The following is an 18,461-nucleotide window of genomic DNA, read 5'->3' as shown; positions in this document are numbered from 1 at the left end:
AAAGATGGTTAATTCTGAATGCAACTAAAATAAAGAAGTAGCTACATTATCACTCTGCAAAACAAATCTCCAAGCCTTTGGAGATATGCCATGCCACACAAACACACAGACTCCAAGATTGCTACTGCAGCAGATTTCTTTGGAAAAAGAAAACCCACAATGAAAACAGATCCAGATCTGGCAGAAATTCTTTCTCAAAATGTCCTTGTGAAGCCATCTTTAAGTTAACCTTCATTCAAAATCTTTGAAAAAAATGTATACCCAAGATCACTTTGAAAACATCAAATCGCCTGATGCAGCAAACTGAAGCACTGCCTTCCACCCTTCCACCACCCAACACACATTCTTACGCAGAATAATTGGGGGGGTTTTAAGACCATTATATTCCTTGGGTTCTGCTTACCATCAGCATGGCATTGTGTCACACCTTCTCACCAGCAGGAAAATAATCATGTTTTTTTCCTTTGTTTCTGAACTTCCCCCTCTCACACTGATTTGAGGATTCACTCTAAACAAGAGGGGGTTGAAATTATCCTTGTTTTATTACAAAGTTTCCATAACTCCCTCCTCAAAGGGTACTAGTCTGCACTAGGGGACAAAAACATCAACGGACAAGAAAGGGAACTAAACAGGTACTTAGTTGCAGCAGTCTAACATCAGGAGGAAGGGAGAAAACAGTCAAAAGGGACAACATGGTTACCTGATGCAAAGAAAAGCCAATCAGCACAGGAGGAAAACCTACTCAGCAACCTTTATAAGCCTAATCAAAGCTCCCATCCCGGAGCAGAGCTGATGATGCAGCCTGGTCCAGGAACAAACGAATCATCTGAACTGAATGTTTTTCAGTATCATGTTGAAAATAAACATTAATTTTAAGTTTGGTAGCCTCTGTACAACTTTTGTATAATGATTCAAAGAAAGCCTACTAAACCCTACTTGAATTTCAAGCATTTGGCTACACACTGAAATTAGTTTACAGTGACAACTGTATGTAGAAGATGCTGTTCAGTCTCTGCAGAAGAAAGACTTTGTTATACAGAACAACATGTTCCATCAAGAGCTACCAGGTGCTACTTGATCTCCCAAAGGTTATCACTCTCTTTAACTGTCAAGGAAAAGAATAGTGTATATTAAGATTTCATTCCTCTTAGTTCACACTGCACACTGAGGAGAGGAAAAAGAGGGAAAAAAAAAAAAGAAAGGACTGTCACATTTTTAATTAAGTCCACTTATGCATTAATCATGAGCATATGGTTGTGGTATTATGCCATGAAATAGTTCAGTAACAGTGCATTTCCTCCAACAGACAAAAATAAAACACAAATGACCTGTACACATGGATTTTATTCTGCTTCCTCAGTTCTTTACAGAGGAAATTACTACAAAGTCCTTATCCTTGTGACATTTCAGGTCAACATTTCTCTGGTTTGGAACACATGTTCAACTACAACTGTCTAATAACCCAAGATGAAGAAAACAAGGTGTTGGTCAGCAGCGTTATGTAGAGAATTGAAAGCTCCAACAGCACTTTTGCTTCAAATTGTAGCCTAGAGTAAATGGTGATTTTAAAAAAGCAATGAGATATTTTGCTATTCCCAAAAAGAAACAAGCTCCAGCATATCTAGGAAGTCTTAAATTGTAAACAGTAAAATGGCAAAAATATCACAAGCAGATTAAATTAACTTTTATTTATAAGACATAATACTTTCCACTTTCACTCAAGCAGACAGTTTATAAAATAAAATAACATGCTTACATCAAATGGTAAAAATATTTTGGGAAAATGGGGCCTGTTTTTCCTTGTTGCAATAGTAGAAATCTCCATTACAATTTCTTTTACAGTAACATGACAAGACAGGTTTTGATTTAAGAAACAAAGGTGGACAGAGAGGGATGCTGAACATGCAACACATTTCAAATTAGTGCATCCCTAAAAAGGCAGCTGCAAAATAGAGCCTTGGCAGCTCAACATTGTTGTAAAATAAACAGCTTCTCTCAATGAGCAGTCCAATCATACCACTGAAGTAGAGTTTGAAAAACCACATGGCAAAAATAGCAAACAAGTTAAAATTTGTAGGTACCCAACCCCAGCAAAAATACTGCATTGTCAATTTAACTTCCCTTTCGTAATTGCAGATCATCCCTCAAAACACCTTCTGATCTCTTTGGAAATAAGCTGAAGTGCAACATTAAGACGGGCATTGGCACTCCTAGAGCCAGTGCCTATGACTAGCAGCAGTGATGGCACAAGCAGAAAGGAAGACTGAAAAACAAGTTCAGTGCCAACTAGTTCATACCACACAAAGACACTGAATGCAGCAGAGGCCACAGGCAATCCATGCTCCGGAATCTGATGCACTGTCAGCCAAAAGTTACTGTGGGTTCTCTAAGAGCCATCAATGCAAAAAAGTGACATATACTCTAGCTTTAAAGATAACCTAAATCCAGTATTTCAATAGCTGGAGTCACAGTGATGGTTACATAGTAAATTGACCCTTCTTTTTCAATACCTTAGTTTTGTCAGTTTAAGCTATAACTTCAGTTGTGAATTCTCCCACCCAGATGAGTATTTCCAACAGTCTTTGTAACATCATTAGTGGCTACACAAACCCCAGATTTTTACAGATTACTGTGACTTGAAAGTTTCTTGGAAATGTATTCATCAAAAGTGTGTCAATCAAAATGACCTGGAGTCCTAGGATCATACACCATGACTACCGTATCTTAGCTTAGATTTGAACACTCATACACAACATATTTAATTTCTCTCTATACATGCGATACTTCAGAGTTGACAAAAAAGACACCACAGTACCATGACAGACATGGTTTCCATTTCTAGAAGCTTCCTTCTCTGCTAATGCAAATCTGAAGGTAGCTGACAGTCTGAGAACACAATTGTTATTATTAAAATCCAAATGTGACTGAAAAAGAAATAAATCAGTTGTATTGTCAAGAAGTGACAGAATGGTCAAGCAGAGGGATACAAGAGCCCAAACAACCAAACAAACGTGAAGAGAACAGCTTTCCAACTCATGTTTGGTCTGAATAGAAAATAACTGCTTTTGCCTGCAAGCAAACTTGGTAAATAAGTATACTGAACAGCTCAGTCTGAAACTGCTTTGCTATTCTTAGCACAGAGACTATTTATCATTTTGAAAAAGTGAAAGCTAAGAGAATTTAATAGAATAATTAAAATTATATATTGCTGCCATTAGTACAAATGAACATCAAAAAAACTCTGCAGCATGGTTTTCTCCCCAGATTTTCTTCAGTTCAATTGGATTTGACTTTCATGCAGAGTATAGATAATACAGGCATGGTTTTATACTAACAATAAGATTAGTAAAAACACATTTGTTCTCTTAGGGCTTGTGGTGATTTTCTGAGATAGACAAAAGGAAAGTAAAAGGCTACACATCTTTAAAATACCTTTCTTTTTTTTGTGACCTGAAGCTTATCTTCAACACATTACTTGCTTCTCTACATAGGATGCGTCATTGGCAACTGATGAAAATTATGTACAACAGCTACTAAGCCTTTAAAACAAAGTAGCAGCCTGGATAATTATCTCTCCCTTTTCTGTTGCAGAACACAAGTAAAATGTCAGTGTGTGCCAGATACTATTAAAATTACTAGATTCCTGCAGCCCTTCTTCCTTCACAGAAACACTGGCTTTGGGCATTAAAAATAGAAGCAGTCAGTTCCTAGCTTAAGTTACTTACTGAAATATTGAGCTTTCTTTTCATATTCTACCAGGATGCAATCTTTTAATTCTTAAATCTAAGCTCATAAGAGCTCTAGTTAGTGGAAAATAATCAAGGGTCCATCTAACTTTTTCTTTTTAAGCTCTTGGTTAGACGGCAGATTTCCCAAGAATACTTCTTACACTATATTCTTTATTGCATGGTTGGAATATGCCATGTCAGTACCAGTTGCTTTCCATTCTTGCATGGAAAAAGAACAAGCAATTTATTTACACAGTACTTAAATTTCAACTATGATACGAAGAGCAAAGCTGCTAGAGATTCAAACACAAACCCAGGAGCATAGCACAGAAACTGGGCAAATAGAACCAATACATTTTTTCCTGTACATATTCAGTCCTCAAGGGTGTAAGAGGGCAGGGTATGTTAAAGTCACCTCTCTTACTTGAATGGGCATAAGAGCTAGAACTGCACTTCCAGAAAAACCAGGCAGAATTAAGTTAACAGCTGAAAAACTACACAGTGCTGCATGTGAGATAGGCTATACTAGCCTAAAGTACTGAGGGGATTAATCTTCAGGTTAACACAGACATGAAGACCACATATTTATGCATGCTGGCACTCAAAGAAAGAGGAGGAATGTAGCCCCTACCATGTTATGCTTCTATTCAAAGAGTACAATTGGAACAATTCCCATCTCACCAGTAGTTCTATCCATTCTAATACCATTGCAGTAACTGGAAAGCACTGCTGTTCACTGCCAAACCTGGGAAAGCCTTGTTTTCTCCCTTCCAACTCAGCATATTCTGTGGAAGGAAAGAATCAAGTGCTTGATCATTGTACTGGGGCAAATAATAGCATTCAGGCATGCAGCAACAATTCTGACTTCCAAAACCAGAAGGGAAGCCAGTACTAGCACTTCCTAACATTCCACTGCCATTTTCTTCACTGTTTGTATAATGGCAAAAAGCCATTCAAATACAGGAGGAAAAAATTGCTACATAATTATTGTCTTAAACTGATAAACCAGAAAAAGAAGCCTAAACCATGTCACAAGAAAGCAAACATGCTGCCATCCCAGCTGCTACAGCCTACTGCCAGTAAGAGCATGAGAACAGTCTAAATCAAAACATCATGCAGTTGCCAGAACAGCAACTGACATACTTCCAAAAAAACTCTCCCATTGGAGACTCTTCTTCCTCCAGCTGACAAAAGAATTCAGTGCTAGAAATTTGATATCCACAAGTCCAAGCTGATCACAAAAAGTTTTTTTAATTATTCTGGTAAGATGCTTATGTGAAATCAGGTTTTCCAGATTGATCATTTAATGCTCCCCCTCTATCACCTTCCTCCAGGATAGAGAGTGCATTACTTTAGCCTACAGAACACAAAGGCAGACAAATATCTTCAACTCACTTGATATCAAGCTGCATTACTGCAAAGTTCATAAACCCAGCAAGAATACTGTATGAGAAATACGCTCAGTATTGTGTAAGAAATGGCAGCAAACAAATTATCAGTATCAATAAGAAGGCCACTGTCTTTAGTTTTAAACAAAAAAAAACCCAAAACCCTGAGAACAAAAGTCACACACATTTTGCCAAAATAAGTTCTACATCTGTCTTAATTTGTATAATAAAATAGAATCTCTACCTAAAAACCTTAACTAATTACACTTAAAAAACCACACATGTGCCATGAGGTTCTGACAAAGCATTATGACACTACAAGAGGAAAGTGACACAGTCGTATAGCTAAGGATAAACTACATAAATATATAGCTAGCAATAAACTGAAAATAAGACTCAAATAAAAAATGTATTAATAATCAAAGCCAACTACAGAAATTTGTTTTGCACACATTAACAAGTGCTTAGAGTCTTAAACTCAGATAATGTCAGTGTTTCTGTGGAATATTTCATAAGAAACTGCCTTCTAAAGTACAGCAGGGCTCTAAGCTCTACCAGTCACATCTTTTTTAAAAGAAGACAATGTCTTAGAAAACTATCAAGTACCTACACCCACCAGCATCCAACACCTTGCTTATTCAACTTTAGAAACTGCCTTTCATCACAAACTGGGTGTACTAAAACAATAGTTCCTAACATAGTTTTTAAAGTGTCTACAAGATTTTACCAAATCATTCAAATAAAAGTTCCCTTAAAGAAAATCTTCAAAGCACAACTGAGAAAGCAATCAGTTTTTACATCGATTTTCTTTCATAATTCTACACTGGAAACTTATCTCAGAAACTGGGATAACAATATCATGAGATGACAGCCACAATCACAATTAATTTGAACAAATACCATGACATTTCCAAACTGTTGCATGCCTCTGAGCTGTAAGCTGCTCTTGGAAATAAACATTACAATATCACAATTCTAAACCAACTGAACATGTGTGAACTGAGGGTTTCAGAAGTGGTCAGCATCAACCACACTAAGATTAGACCCTAGACATGGTTCCCTGCATAGCCTGACTACTGTACCAGCTCCAGATCCATACTCTAGTAAGCTCAGCAAGAAGCACAAAGTCTCATTGTACTGCAGTGCAGAAGACTGAAAAGCTTGAGCTATCTTTTCCATATAACATATAACCTGGGACATTATAATTTCTTGAAGTCCATTCAATTACTAAGACTTAATAAATAAAAGCCAATTATCCAATAAAGTTTGCTGAGTACAAAACAAGTCTGGTTTTGAGCAAAAGATAACCACATGAGAATTTCTACCATATGACCACAGCTAACATTCACACTCAGGGTAACTAAATCTTACTGGGAATAAGCCCTTTTCTAAGTTCATGGTGTAGAAATAACCTGTTAAGATCATTAAATCTTTGGCACAATAGAACCAGGACTCTAAACAGTGCTACCACACAAACAACATCCAAAAGTGGTGTATCTTTTCACCACTCTTTTCAATACAGTTGAGCAATGTTTACAACATCCAAGTTTACCAAGAAAAGGATTGCTTATACAAAAACAACCTAGCTAATGTACTCTGAAACTGTCAACATATTTTCTATATGCCTAACTCAAAGAAGAAAAAATAATGACCAAATCTGAAACATTTGCAACGACTAGGGAATAATGAAAACAACAAAAAAAATTTTTTTAAGTCACTCACCATGATAATACATGTGGATAAAGTCAGGCTTTGCCCAAGTTTCTGGCTCTTAGAATTGCAAGCACATGAGAGAGAACATTAAATGATTGCAGGCTGATTTTAACACCTTGATTTTCTCACTATTGTTCCCAGGATGCAAGAGGCATTAGTTATCTCAGCAGGTAACCGAAATGGATTTTTAAGCAAATAGCTTTTTCTTTGTAAAAAGACAGATATTTTAGGTCTAGGCTAATGTGAACATCAAAATCAATCTCTTTCTTATTTTTACTAGAGAATATTCAGAAAGTATTGGGAATAACTGAGAAATTGTACCTTAACAAGACATGCTGCATTCTTACCAAGGCTTTCAGAAACCATATAGCCATTGCAGAGAAGTCTTTCAAAATTTTTTATTCTCTGATCAGTGTAAATTTTGCCCTGACATATTTCTAAGTCTTGTGATAACTCAGGGGTGGTATCAACAATCTCTGACTCAGTTCAATATTTTCCCTAAGAATCTACCAGGCTAAACAACACTTGCACTTATATCTCTATAGGGAAAGAAGTTTCCTCAAAAAAGTGCCTTCAGACATACTTTTTGCAGTACAAATAAGTCAAGTCTCTCCATCACTTTTTGAACATTAAGCATGAAAGCTAAGAATGTAAAGAAGTGCTGATGTTTGCTAGCCCACTGCCTGCTACTTTTAATTTAAATACTTCTCTCAGACCCCAAATGCCTTTTAATTTAATGTCAAGACCTGTAAATTCTTAAGACGTACTTATTAACAGAAAGCCCACAGGTTAGCATATGTGGTGGGGACATTGTCTTTGATAGACATCTATCAGTTGAAGAGGTTTTAAGAATGAATCTCTGCTCTTTTAGGAATCAAACTCCAACTTTCTCACCAGGTCCTTACAGCACTTGCTACAATTACTGTCCACCCACAGCACTTTCAGAGTACACTAAAAGAAAGGTATACACTGTGTCAGTTGGACAAAAGAGAACATTTCCTTAACTGAAAATTTGAAAAGTAGTCACTAACATAGTGTATATCTGTTGTAACTATTCCACATGGTGGAACAGTCATTTTGTGTTTGTTGAGGCTAAATGACATCTTCACATCTTCATTTCAGTGGCTGCTGGCAAAAGCAATGTATTGTGTTGTGAGAGCACAAGTCAGAGGACTAAAGACCAGCCCCTATTTGCTTCACTCAAATAATGCCAAGGCTACAATTAATGGATGCTCTGCCACAGTAACCGGAAGGACTCTGGCATTCCACTGTAGCAGGAGCCATGCCACCACCCATACCAAGAACTTATTACACTGTCTGGACAAAAAACGCAGACCTAATTTTGTGACACACTGACACACTCCAGCAGAGAGAGAGACTGCAATTCCATCACCCCCATGCTCTTGGTAGGCACACATACCACAGCAGCAGTTTTGCCATAGGGATGTTTCTCAATATTGGAACAATGTAACCTTTAAGTATCTAGGCTGGTCCATCATTAGCCAGGAGCAGTTTGCTACCAAATGAACTATTTTATGAGGGCAAAACTTTCCTTTTCCTTACCAAGGTCCCAAGAGAATCAAAGTGTACTTGAGTGAACAGACTTTTCTATTTCACATAAGAGAAGCAAGAAAAGAAAAACCAAGCAACTCAAAAACCTTCACATCACAGAAGCATATATTCATTATATACACATACTCATTTATTTATTGACCATCTGTAAACCAACAGGCCAGACAGAGAAAATTTATTTCAGTAACAAATTTCAGCTGTGCTCATATCTCCAGGGTGGCTAAACATTTGGAACTTAATACAAGGAGAAAACATTTTCTGCTCATCAAGTCATAGCTCTTTGAGAATTCATACACAATAGCATTAGCTGGGTGCCAATTCTTTGCAGTCTTTCCTTGGCCAAAGTCCTTTTGTTTGAGCAGATCTGTTACTCAATACAGGCGGTCCACTGCACTTTGATAACGCTTGAACTCAGCAGAATCTCTAGTTATTCTCTGCGTCCCTTAATAAAGCGCCCAGGTTTTATGACAATTTTATAACTTCAGAAAAGTTATTAACAACTGAACTTGCAACCTTTTCAATAGGCTCTTTTTTTTCCATACAAGACCACAGCTATAAAGAAGAGAAATCCAAATTATTGCCTTTGATGTGCACTACATAGCAATTTTGAAGATATATGGAATGCTCTAAAATTCAAACTTGCTGTTCTTTTACTATCCTGTTCTTTTCCCATTTAAATTTCATAAGCAAAGCTCAAAACTAACATCTGCCTCCATAGTCCCTTTACACAAATGTGCTCCTGTCAGTTGATGGAGCTATTTGAACTGCTACATTTTAACTTGTTTAAATGACAATACAGGTACCCTGAGCAATTAACAAAACCAGTGTATAAAAAAGAGATAGCAGGAAAAATAAAACAGTTTAGACAGATGAAAAGTGAACAAGGAAAACAAAATAGTCTTGATAGGAATTTTAGCAGGCTACACTGGAAGCCAGTCATATTAACAAGTTACCTTGATTTTGCAGAAGAAAAACAGCTTTTAACATTCAAAGTGACAGATCCAAGAAAAACAAACAATAAAAAGTCCTTTCTATAAGCCAAATATAAGTTTAAAAAATGCTACATTCCAACAGGGGATTCAAGTTACATTATGCTAATTTTTTTATACTTTCTTGATCATTAATGACTTCATGTGACACAATAAATAGTGCAAGCCTGCTTAATTCATGGTAAGAACACATGGCAAATGAACATTTAAGTGAATGACAGGTAAACACATACTCTGGATATGTCAGTAAGATACAGATATACAAAAAAATTCATTCTCCAAGTAATGGGGGAAAAGGAAAAAACACCAGACATTTAAATATCTTCACTTCCACTTATGAGAAAAGATCCCCTGTATGAAGATTCCTGTGGAAAAAGTTCATGGACTTGGAGGGAACATGAAACGGTTCCATTTCTAGTGTTAGCTAGATTCTCTTATGCCATATCTTCAAAACCCCAAACATACAAACCAAACATTTTGATGTGGACACCTAACTTTTTTCCACCCATCTTCCCTCCTCAATCCATCCCTTATTCCTTCGAAAGCTTAAATGAAAGGGAAAAGCAGAAGAGAAGAGGGCACCTTACTCAATCCAAAACAAACAGCATGAAAGATTGTACCCAGCTTTTAAAATTTATATAGCTTAAGATACCACCACTTTGCACTACATGATGGCAATATGTAATTTTAACAACCTGCTTAGCGTTTTCTTCTGTAACACCCACGCTGATATTCCATTTCCACAATACCCTGATATATTCGGGCAATGACATTCAGCCCCATATTCCTGAAAAAATTGCAAATGCCTCACTGCTTCCTGCAGATTCATTTTTAGAATTCAACTGATTTGCCAACACATGGCATTGCCAGCATATTAGCAATACACATCTTCTCCTAAGTCCTAATAAAAATCCCATTTAGACACAATTTTACTGTTGGGCAGGGAGTTAAAAACTGTTTGTACACCACCTGGCTATATATTGCTTTGCACCACTATAACTTAACTACTGTCAAGAGTAGGTGATATAAGAAAAGCAAGTGGACCAAATCGACTTAAAACAAATCATTTGCACTGTCTTAATTTGAGCAGTTTACATTCACAGGACCAACTGTATTCTAATGTTTTCTTTTCAATCTGATTTAACTTAACCAGAAGTACTTTTTATTAAATTATTTATAAATTATATGTAGCTACCAAAAGCCAAGCAAACTCATTTTCTAGGCTGCCTGGTAGAATTATTTTTAAACAGCTTCTAGGCATACAAGAAGGGTCACTCCATTGGGACACCCAGCACCATTACAAAGGTGTCTTTTCTATCCTGTAGTAGAGTATCATGGCAAACAGCTTTCCAGCAGACAGTACCACTTCTCTCATCTGACATACCATCATTTTAACCAAACAGTACCAGCTATACACAAACACTTAGATAACACGTCACATTGAAAAACTGAAAAGGACAGGCAAGTCAAAAGAAGAAAAAAATAACAGGATTTCCAAGGAAAAAATGTAGAATGCTCGTGTCATTTTGAAGACTAAGTTTTCTAAGATTTGTTTACATGGTTTATATTTTTATTCTAGGCTGGTGTAAAGAATACATGAGGTAGCACCATTGAGTTGTATCTTGTAATTTCTTTCTTCACTTCACATGAAGTCATATTGTGCCTTTTCTAAATTAGAAAACAAGTGCTATTCTACCACTTTTTATGTTGTATCTTTGGAAGTGTCTAGAACACATGGAAAAAAATGACAGGCATTTATTTGCAATACACCTCAAATCACAGGACCAATGGGATAAAAACAGGTAAGGCACATGCACAATTACTTAAAGGACTACCCAATTTTTAAAATTTATCTGTCATAGGACATCACTTCAACTTACAACTTTTGTACACAGAGATCCCAGAAAGCAGCAAACCACAGCAGCAATGGAATAACACAGAAGCACAGCAAACTACTGCAATACCCACATGAAAGGGAAAAATAATGGGCAAAGGTGGTTAACTACCCCATTTGGTATTAAACCACCAAAGAAGTCATTCTTGCTTTTCCACTCCCTTCTATCTATGGCCCTGCTGTACTTCTGCATTTATGAAACAAGCAGCTAACAGTAATCCAAGAGCCATAGCATCTGTATCCGTCATCAGTTTCTAACCTAGCAGGTTGCAGAGGACAACACAAGTCTTCTAGAAAAGAACTAATTTCTCAATGTCAACCAACAAAAAAACTCCCTCAATGAAGCATTTAAAAAAGGAGAGGAAAAGAGAATCACCCAATACAGCTACAGACCTAAAGAAGCTGCACAGAATTAGCAGCAGACCATCTTTTCACTGCACCCAAAGTTAAGTTTTATGAAGTAAGCCATAAAAATAAGTGGCTGAATTGCCAAGACTGTAATTTAGTCAATTGACATATGTTAGATTAAGAAAATATACATGTATGACATCTACATTCCAGTGAGAGGACAGATTTATTATTGAAGTGCCTGGATATTTAATCTCTTTCCCATTTATTACAGAATCATATAAAAGAAAGCTCTATTAGCAGAAACTGTTACCTGTTATAGAGAGGAGCATCATTTTCTATCTCCTTGCACTTCTAGGAAGTGAATGATACAGAAAAGGACATACGAAAATTTGACTTTTTTAACATCTGGTATCTTTACTTGTCTCAAGATTAAGGTATCAGAAATCACATTCAATGTCACAACACATAAGGGACTAAAGTTACATTAAAAATGATGCTGCAAAGTAAACAGTGTTGAGAAATTAGAGCAGACAATGCCTTCCTGTGATGAAACCAACAGAGTTAAGTGGTTATTTTTAACCCCTTTGTTTCACATACTTCAAGAGAAACACTCAAGTTGCACATAAACAGATTAATAAACTTAAGTTAATACATATTTCCTTTCCTTCTTACTTAAACCATCAAAAAACACTTGGGTACATTAAATCTGTAGTTTATGCAGAAAGAGAGGAAGAGTGTTATGTGTGCCATTACACACAATGTCAGTAAGAGCCTCCTTTACCAGTAACTGAAGTAGTAGAGGGGTCCAAATCTGAAAGCAGTTAAAGTTTTATCCATACAGAACAAGAACTTACAAGGCTTGCTTCTTTTTCCCCTGCTTTACCCAGTGATTGAGACATTTTTAATCAGTCACATACTCAACAGAAGCATCACCCTTTACCTTCAGCTTTATTTCACCTCAGCTAGCTCCAGTACAATCACCTATCTAAAGTGTGTTCCAAAATAAAGAAAAAAAAACAAAACAAACAAAAGGGAAGGAAAGGGAAAACTAGCACTATGTACAGGATAACCAGTTCCACAGGAAAAGCCTGCCTCCTTGTGGCTCAACTAGCCTGAAATTAGATTTCTCCAGTTCATTCCATTACACCCCAGTAAATCTGGTGAGCCAAGAGAGCAACAGTCTTCTAGTTCAAGGCAGTTTGGGGTTTTGGTTTTCAGGGGGGTGGAGTTGATGAAAATGAAAAATGCTTCTAAATGTAGAGCTACCTGTGAAAGTGATCCATCACTCCTTACTGAAATACTGCTCTTAGCCTTCTCCTCTAGACAGGGTGGAAGATGACAGATGTTCCACTTAAAAACAACTGAGATTCTTTACATGGCAACAAAAGCAAAAGCTTGTCAGCACTATGGCACCTAAATCCAGAAGGCTACAAACCTTGGTTTAGCTGTGGCTTAACTTTGCAGGCCTCTCTGGATGCCTTAGCCTTCACCAGTAAATCCCCACTCTGCCCACAGATCTCCTTCTGGGGATGCCTCAAGATTTCCCTCTTGGCAGCAGCAAAGCATTTGGCACTTCCAACAAGATGCAGACCTTCCTCTGTCCAGCCTGAAGGGTTCAATTACAAGGAGCTACTTTCTTAATGCCTAGAAGAGCAAGTTCTTCAGAAATCAGCTGGAGTTTTTGGCTGGTTTTGGTGTGGGGTTTTGTTGTATTGGGTTTTTTATTTTCTTTTTCATTTCAATCCAGTCACTCTATTGTGCAAGAGCTTAGTGGTTCAACAACTTAAAATCTGTGTGACAAATATACAAATTCACACCAGTCTTAGGAGGGGATCACATCAGGATGACTGGCTTTCTAACCATCTTGCAGAAGCTGCTCCATTTTTATGCAAGTCTGAGACAGACAGCATGAACTGCTTTTGCTCTGGGTTAGGAAATTTATCCATGAAAAGAAGGGAACTTCCAGTCTCCACTCCAAAGGCTTTTTAATATAAAACACATTTAGTGAACATAAAAGTAGACCACATTTTTTTTTCAGTCTCACAATTATTAGGCTTTCAACTTGCTCTCTTCTCTGTCACAGCCTCTGTATGGGAACAATTTCTCTAACCTTTAGACATGTGAATCAGACTCACTCTTTCCAATCTACAACTCAGTGATCCAGCTGAAAAGGAGTCAACCGAACATGGCTCTCATGTTCACAAAAATTTTGACTGGAGATTCACTGGAGGGAAGAAAGGGAAAAAAAACCCAAAATATTTCAGTATCCGTCAAGCATATCTTGAATGAAAGGCTTTGATTCTAGCCTTTTTGTCTTTTCAAGCAGATATTAAAAAAAAAGTTGTCACACACTAAATTCCAGATGTGGAACACATCACTTCTTTCTACTACAGTTTTTATGCCAGAATGAGAAGCATTGTACCTTTTTTTTCAGGAGCAGGGGGGAGGTATTATTATTTACACATTTACCAGTGAGACATCTCGTGCTTTGTGTGTTTTAAATGCTTTCATGCCTGCTCAGACCCTACCAGGCCAATACACTGCACACAGAGCTGTGGATTGCACCTCTGTTGAGAGGGGCCAAAAACTTTATCAAGGCTGTACCACACCCTGCAACATCCAAACAGCTTCACAGGTCTTATTAGAAAGGTTGTAGATGAAGAACCAAAACAAGTAGGAGCTTAGATTAACTCTGACACTACTCTAATAAGAAAAGCAAATTAGAAAAAAAAAAATCACTCTTCTCTTACTCATGTGCAATCCTGGCAGAGGGCAAACACCTTCAACTCTACTGAAGAGAAAGAGAACTGGTGCTGTTCAACACATCACAGGACTGGGTGCCATATCAAACAAGTCCAGTATGTCTGAATAACATATTAGGTCTGTGTACGGGGAAAAAAAGAAAAATACAATCCTTATGGAAAAACACATTCTGTTTGTACAACCAGATCTGTAATTAACATGCAAATTACTTAGACAAATGAAGAACTATCCATCCCCTCCTGGTTTTTGTAATTTTATAGACTGAAAACGGGAGAGACTGCAATTTATTAAAAGTTGTGTTCTCCTATAAGCAACTCTGTTTCCATTATATTGAAATAGTGGGCAAGCAAAAAGGACTCTATGAAGTCATACATACCAAGAAATTTACTACAGCAGGGTTTCTGCTCATAAGTTTAAGACAGTTTGTGTTTTTTGCTTTACACCAGTGTCTAACACTAAGTTAATAAGCCTTTTATTCTAATTCAAAAGCTATTACACTACACACATCTTCCTCTACTTACATTTGCCAACCTACGCTGAAGCCTAGGATTAAATTTTATGCTTCACTGACAGAAAATAGAATCCTAAATCACCAATCCACATATAATAGGTAATTTCCCCACTTGTTTCTTGTGGTCACAGTACCTACTTTCTTCCTTACCGTGGCCTTACTTTAAACTTCCATATTTTCAAACACAGCACTGGGCTTCAGCTCAGGTGTAGGAAACGTCTCATTTACTTGAAATTATTCCTTACTAAACTTTCCCAATTACCCAGACCAGTAAGGTTTACTAAATTTTGTGCAGAATGACACCAAATAATGCTACCAAAGCAAGTAACAGGTTCATTGATCTCTTAAAACCATAATAAAAATTGCTACTAATATCAATAATAAACAGCAACAGGTTCTAGCAGATTAAATACCAGACTCTTACTCAGAAATACTGGTTTCTTTCCTATTTTATTCTTACCAAGTCTTCTAGGTGACCTTGGGCAAATCACTACCCCCACACTGCAGTTTCCCCAGCTGTAAAAATTAAGTGAACAAAATTGCAAATCTGTCCGGAAACTCCAAATGTAACACACAATAAGACTTAAAAATATATTTCCCTATCTGCAGATACATTTGCCTTGATAGCTTTTCTTTATCCCATTATACAGCAGCAGTGTAAGATTGCTTTTACTTTCTAAATACACTCTGGTGGTTCTTCAAGAAAGAAAGTAAGGCAGTAGCCTAAAGCCTATCACATGCTTGATCTATTTTTGCTATTGTATCTAGTTTGAAGGACCAGGAGCTTGTATGTGGCAATACATACTCACACTTACTTTAATATATTACATCAAAAGTCACTGTTGAACACATACCTAAGGTACAGAGAGAATAAAAAACAGGACAGAGAGGCAATTATCAGCGAGCAGTGACTCATTCTCTAAACCCTTGCTCACATAAGTAGCCATCCAAGTATTTGCTTCCACAACCTGACACAGGAACAAGTCATCAGAATTTTTTTACAGGGAATACATACATTGATGAACCAAACTGCATCAAAGAAACATAAAAATATTCCTCTTTTTATATATCAGCTTGACCTACAAAACACTATTTTTCTTTTAACAGGAGGCAGCAATTCATTAGCAAACAACACCGTTCAAGTGTAGCGCACTTCATTCAATTGCCTTCTTGCCCTATTCTGGGTTTTTGTAAAAAATTGCATAATTATGAGATGCTTTACATCTTTCCTGTTTCAAACTAGAAGGCTTAAACAGCAGTTTCTAAAAGCTCTTGATTTTGCTAATCTTTATTGCAGGCAAAACACAACAAAAGAAAAAGCACTTAATTCTTCTAAGCAGAGACAGTGGGAAGTGGCAACTTTGTCCACATCATGCCACAAAACCCCGTTCTGATTGACACAAACGTGAACTGTGATGTGCTTAACTTCCAGCTGTGCTCCTGATCGATGAATTACTACAACACTTTGAAAAATATATTTAATAACTTGATGGCCAGAATACTGAAAAATTACTCATGTATTGTCCACAGGGAACTTCTTGAACATTAGTAACACTTGTAACATGAGCCGCTATAAGAAGGAAGAGACAGACCTTCCATGCCATAGACACAAAACATGACAAATCCGGCAATTTCCTGGAATATTGCAAAATTGGTCGGAAAACGGTACCCTTCAGACACAGCGCCAAAGAGAAAGGAAAGTGCTGTGCATCCAAAGCGAAAATGCATTAGCAGCTCGGATCCTCGGGTGCTCTCTAGGTGGGAACACGAGCCCGAAGGACTCCGGTGCCGGCGGGGAATGCTGTAAGGGGCAGACGCTCTGTGCCGGGAGCGGAGCGGAGCCAGGCGGGGCCCCCCCGCCCCAGAGCGCAGCCCTGGCCCTCCCCACCCTCCCTTCCCACACCAACTTCCCCCGGCCCGGGACGTGGCCGGCTGCAGTTGGATAAGGAGCGACGCGACGGGGCTGAAATCGGTCTGAAGTCCACAAAGAAGCCATCTGCCTCCGGGAAGCGGGCTGGAGAAGGGCGGGCGGGAAGGGGGAAGGAGCAGCCCGGGGCAGTTTCACGCCGCCTGAAAGCGAGCGGTGCTGAACACATCCCCCCGGCCGCCGCTCCTGCCCCCAGCCCGAGGGCCGCGCAGCGCTGCCCCCAGCGCGGCCCGCGCCGCCCCGCCGCCGGGGCAGGGAGCGGGCGCACCTTCCCCGGGCTCAGCTCTTACCTTCCTCCTGCCGCCTCCGCCGCCGCCGGCCAGCGCGGCGCTGCCGCCCGAGTACATGTAGTAGGCGATGCCCAGCACCCAGAGGAAGGCGAAGCAGAGCAGCAGCCGAGACCTGCGCCGCATCCTCCCTCCCGCGCCACCGCCAGGCCACCAGGAAACGGCCGCCAGCAGCCGCCGCCTCCGCTCCTGCCGCTGCCGCCGCCGCCGCCGCCGCGCAGGGTCAGGGGGCAGAGGGCGAGCGCCCGCCCCCCGACCAATCCCGCGCCGCCCGGCCCCGCGGGGGGCGGGCCGGCTCCGCCGCCGTCGCCATGGTTGCAGCACGCCGGGCCGCCGCCTCCGCCGCGCCCGCGGGCCGGGGGCTGTGCGCCCCCCGCAGGGCCGGCACCGGCACGGCCTGGACCGGCGCCGCCCGCCCCTCCCGCCGGCGGGCACCCCCGGAGCGCCCCCGCCGGCCGCGGGTCTGGGCGGGCGCTGCCTGAGCCGGCCCGGGGAGCGGGAACCGCGCCTCGCGGGTGGGCGGCGTGGGGGAGGCCGCTCCCCGCCCTGAGGCGGCAGAGCACCGCGGGACTGCGCCGCTGTGCGGGTCTCTACTCCTCGGAGTTGTCCCACTCCCTCCCCGCTCATACTGGCCGATTACACGGAGACTCTCGGTACCGCAAAAACTCCAGACTGGTCCCGGTCCGCGCCCCGCACTCGCCGCCTGCCGTAGCCCGAAGTGTCCGTGCCCGTGCTCCTGCAGCGGTGCGCGGGGTCCCCGCGCAGCTGGGCCGTGGGCAGTGCCGCAGCGGCACCTCGGACATGAGGGATGCTCCGGGCTCACAGCGCTTGGAAGTGTCTGCGCCCTCATTCAGTGCATCCTCCAAGGACCGTAATACAGCGCTAGTGTGTGGGTCTCAACTCTTTGGAGTTGTCTTGCTCCCCTACTCATATTGGATGATCACATAGAGGCTCCCAGAAAATCCAGACTGACCACAACACAAGTTGTGTCTCTGACTCTTTTCAGAAAGGAAAATGTGCTCTATGAAGGTGTTGTCCCTGAAGTCTCTTGAGGTAGGTAGCGAGGCGGGTCTCCATTATGTCTCAAAGGTCAGAAAGCAAAGTCATGTCAGGACATGTCCACTGCCCTCTGCATGATTTTATTGAAGAGATTTTTCCATGGCCCTATGGGACACATCGAGGACCTGACAGCCCACCATCCCGCTGAGGTCACGTACCTGCTCCGCTTACACTTCTGAAGTCACCACTAAAGCAGTGCCCAGTCTGGAAGCATGGGTACCACTAACACAGGCCTAAAGGGATCTCTGGGGGATTCTGCCTGGATCTTCCCAGAAGGGT

General features: G+C 40.2%; 1 protein-coding gene and 1 long non-coding RNA gene across 3 annotated transcripts in view; one reads left to right on the top strand and one right to left on the bottom strand.

Annotated features, from left to right (window-relative positions):
• Positions 1-17,344, bottom strand: part of GALNT2 (polypeptide N-acetylgalactosaminyltransferase 2) — an 89,658-nt gene extending 72,314 nt beyond the window's left edge. The window contains exon 1 of one of the 2 annotated variants that reach the window (XM_068185091.1): positions 17,127-17,344. In XM_068185091.1, the coding sequence (XP_068041192.1) occupies positions 17,127-17,249 (123 nt within the window). In that variant the 5' untranslated portion in view covers positions 17,250-17,344. Of the gene's footprint in view, positions 1-4,409; positions 4,452-17,126 lie in introns of those variants that run through there. The other variant, XM_068185092.1, reaches the window with a different exon arrangement.
• Positions 17,345-17,670: 326 nt separating this feature from the next.
• The window catches only part of LOC137471073 (uncharacterized), a 56,315-nt gene continuing 55,524 nt past the window's right edge, over positions 17,671-18,461 (top strand). Inside the window, exon 1 of the long non-coding RNA XR_010997391.1 lies at positions 17,671-18,176. This is a non-coding gene — a long non-coding RNA (uncharacterized lncRNA). The remainder of the gene's footprint in view (positions 18,177-18,461) is intronic.

The sequence above is a fragment of the Anomalospiza imberbis genome, chromosome 3 (genome assembly GCF_031753505.1).
Source record: "Anomalospiza imberbis isolate Cuckoo-Finch-1a 21T00152 chromosome 3, ASM3175350v1, whole genome shotgun sequence".
Classification (NCBI taxonomy): domain Eukaryota; kingdom Metazoa; phylum Chordata; class Aves; order Passeriformes; family Viduidae; genus Anomalospiza; species Anomalospiza imberbis.
This window is presented reverse-complemented; position numbering and strand designations above follow the sequence as displayed.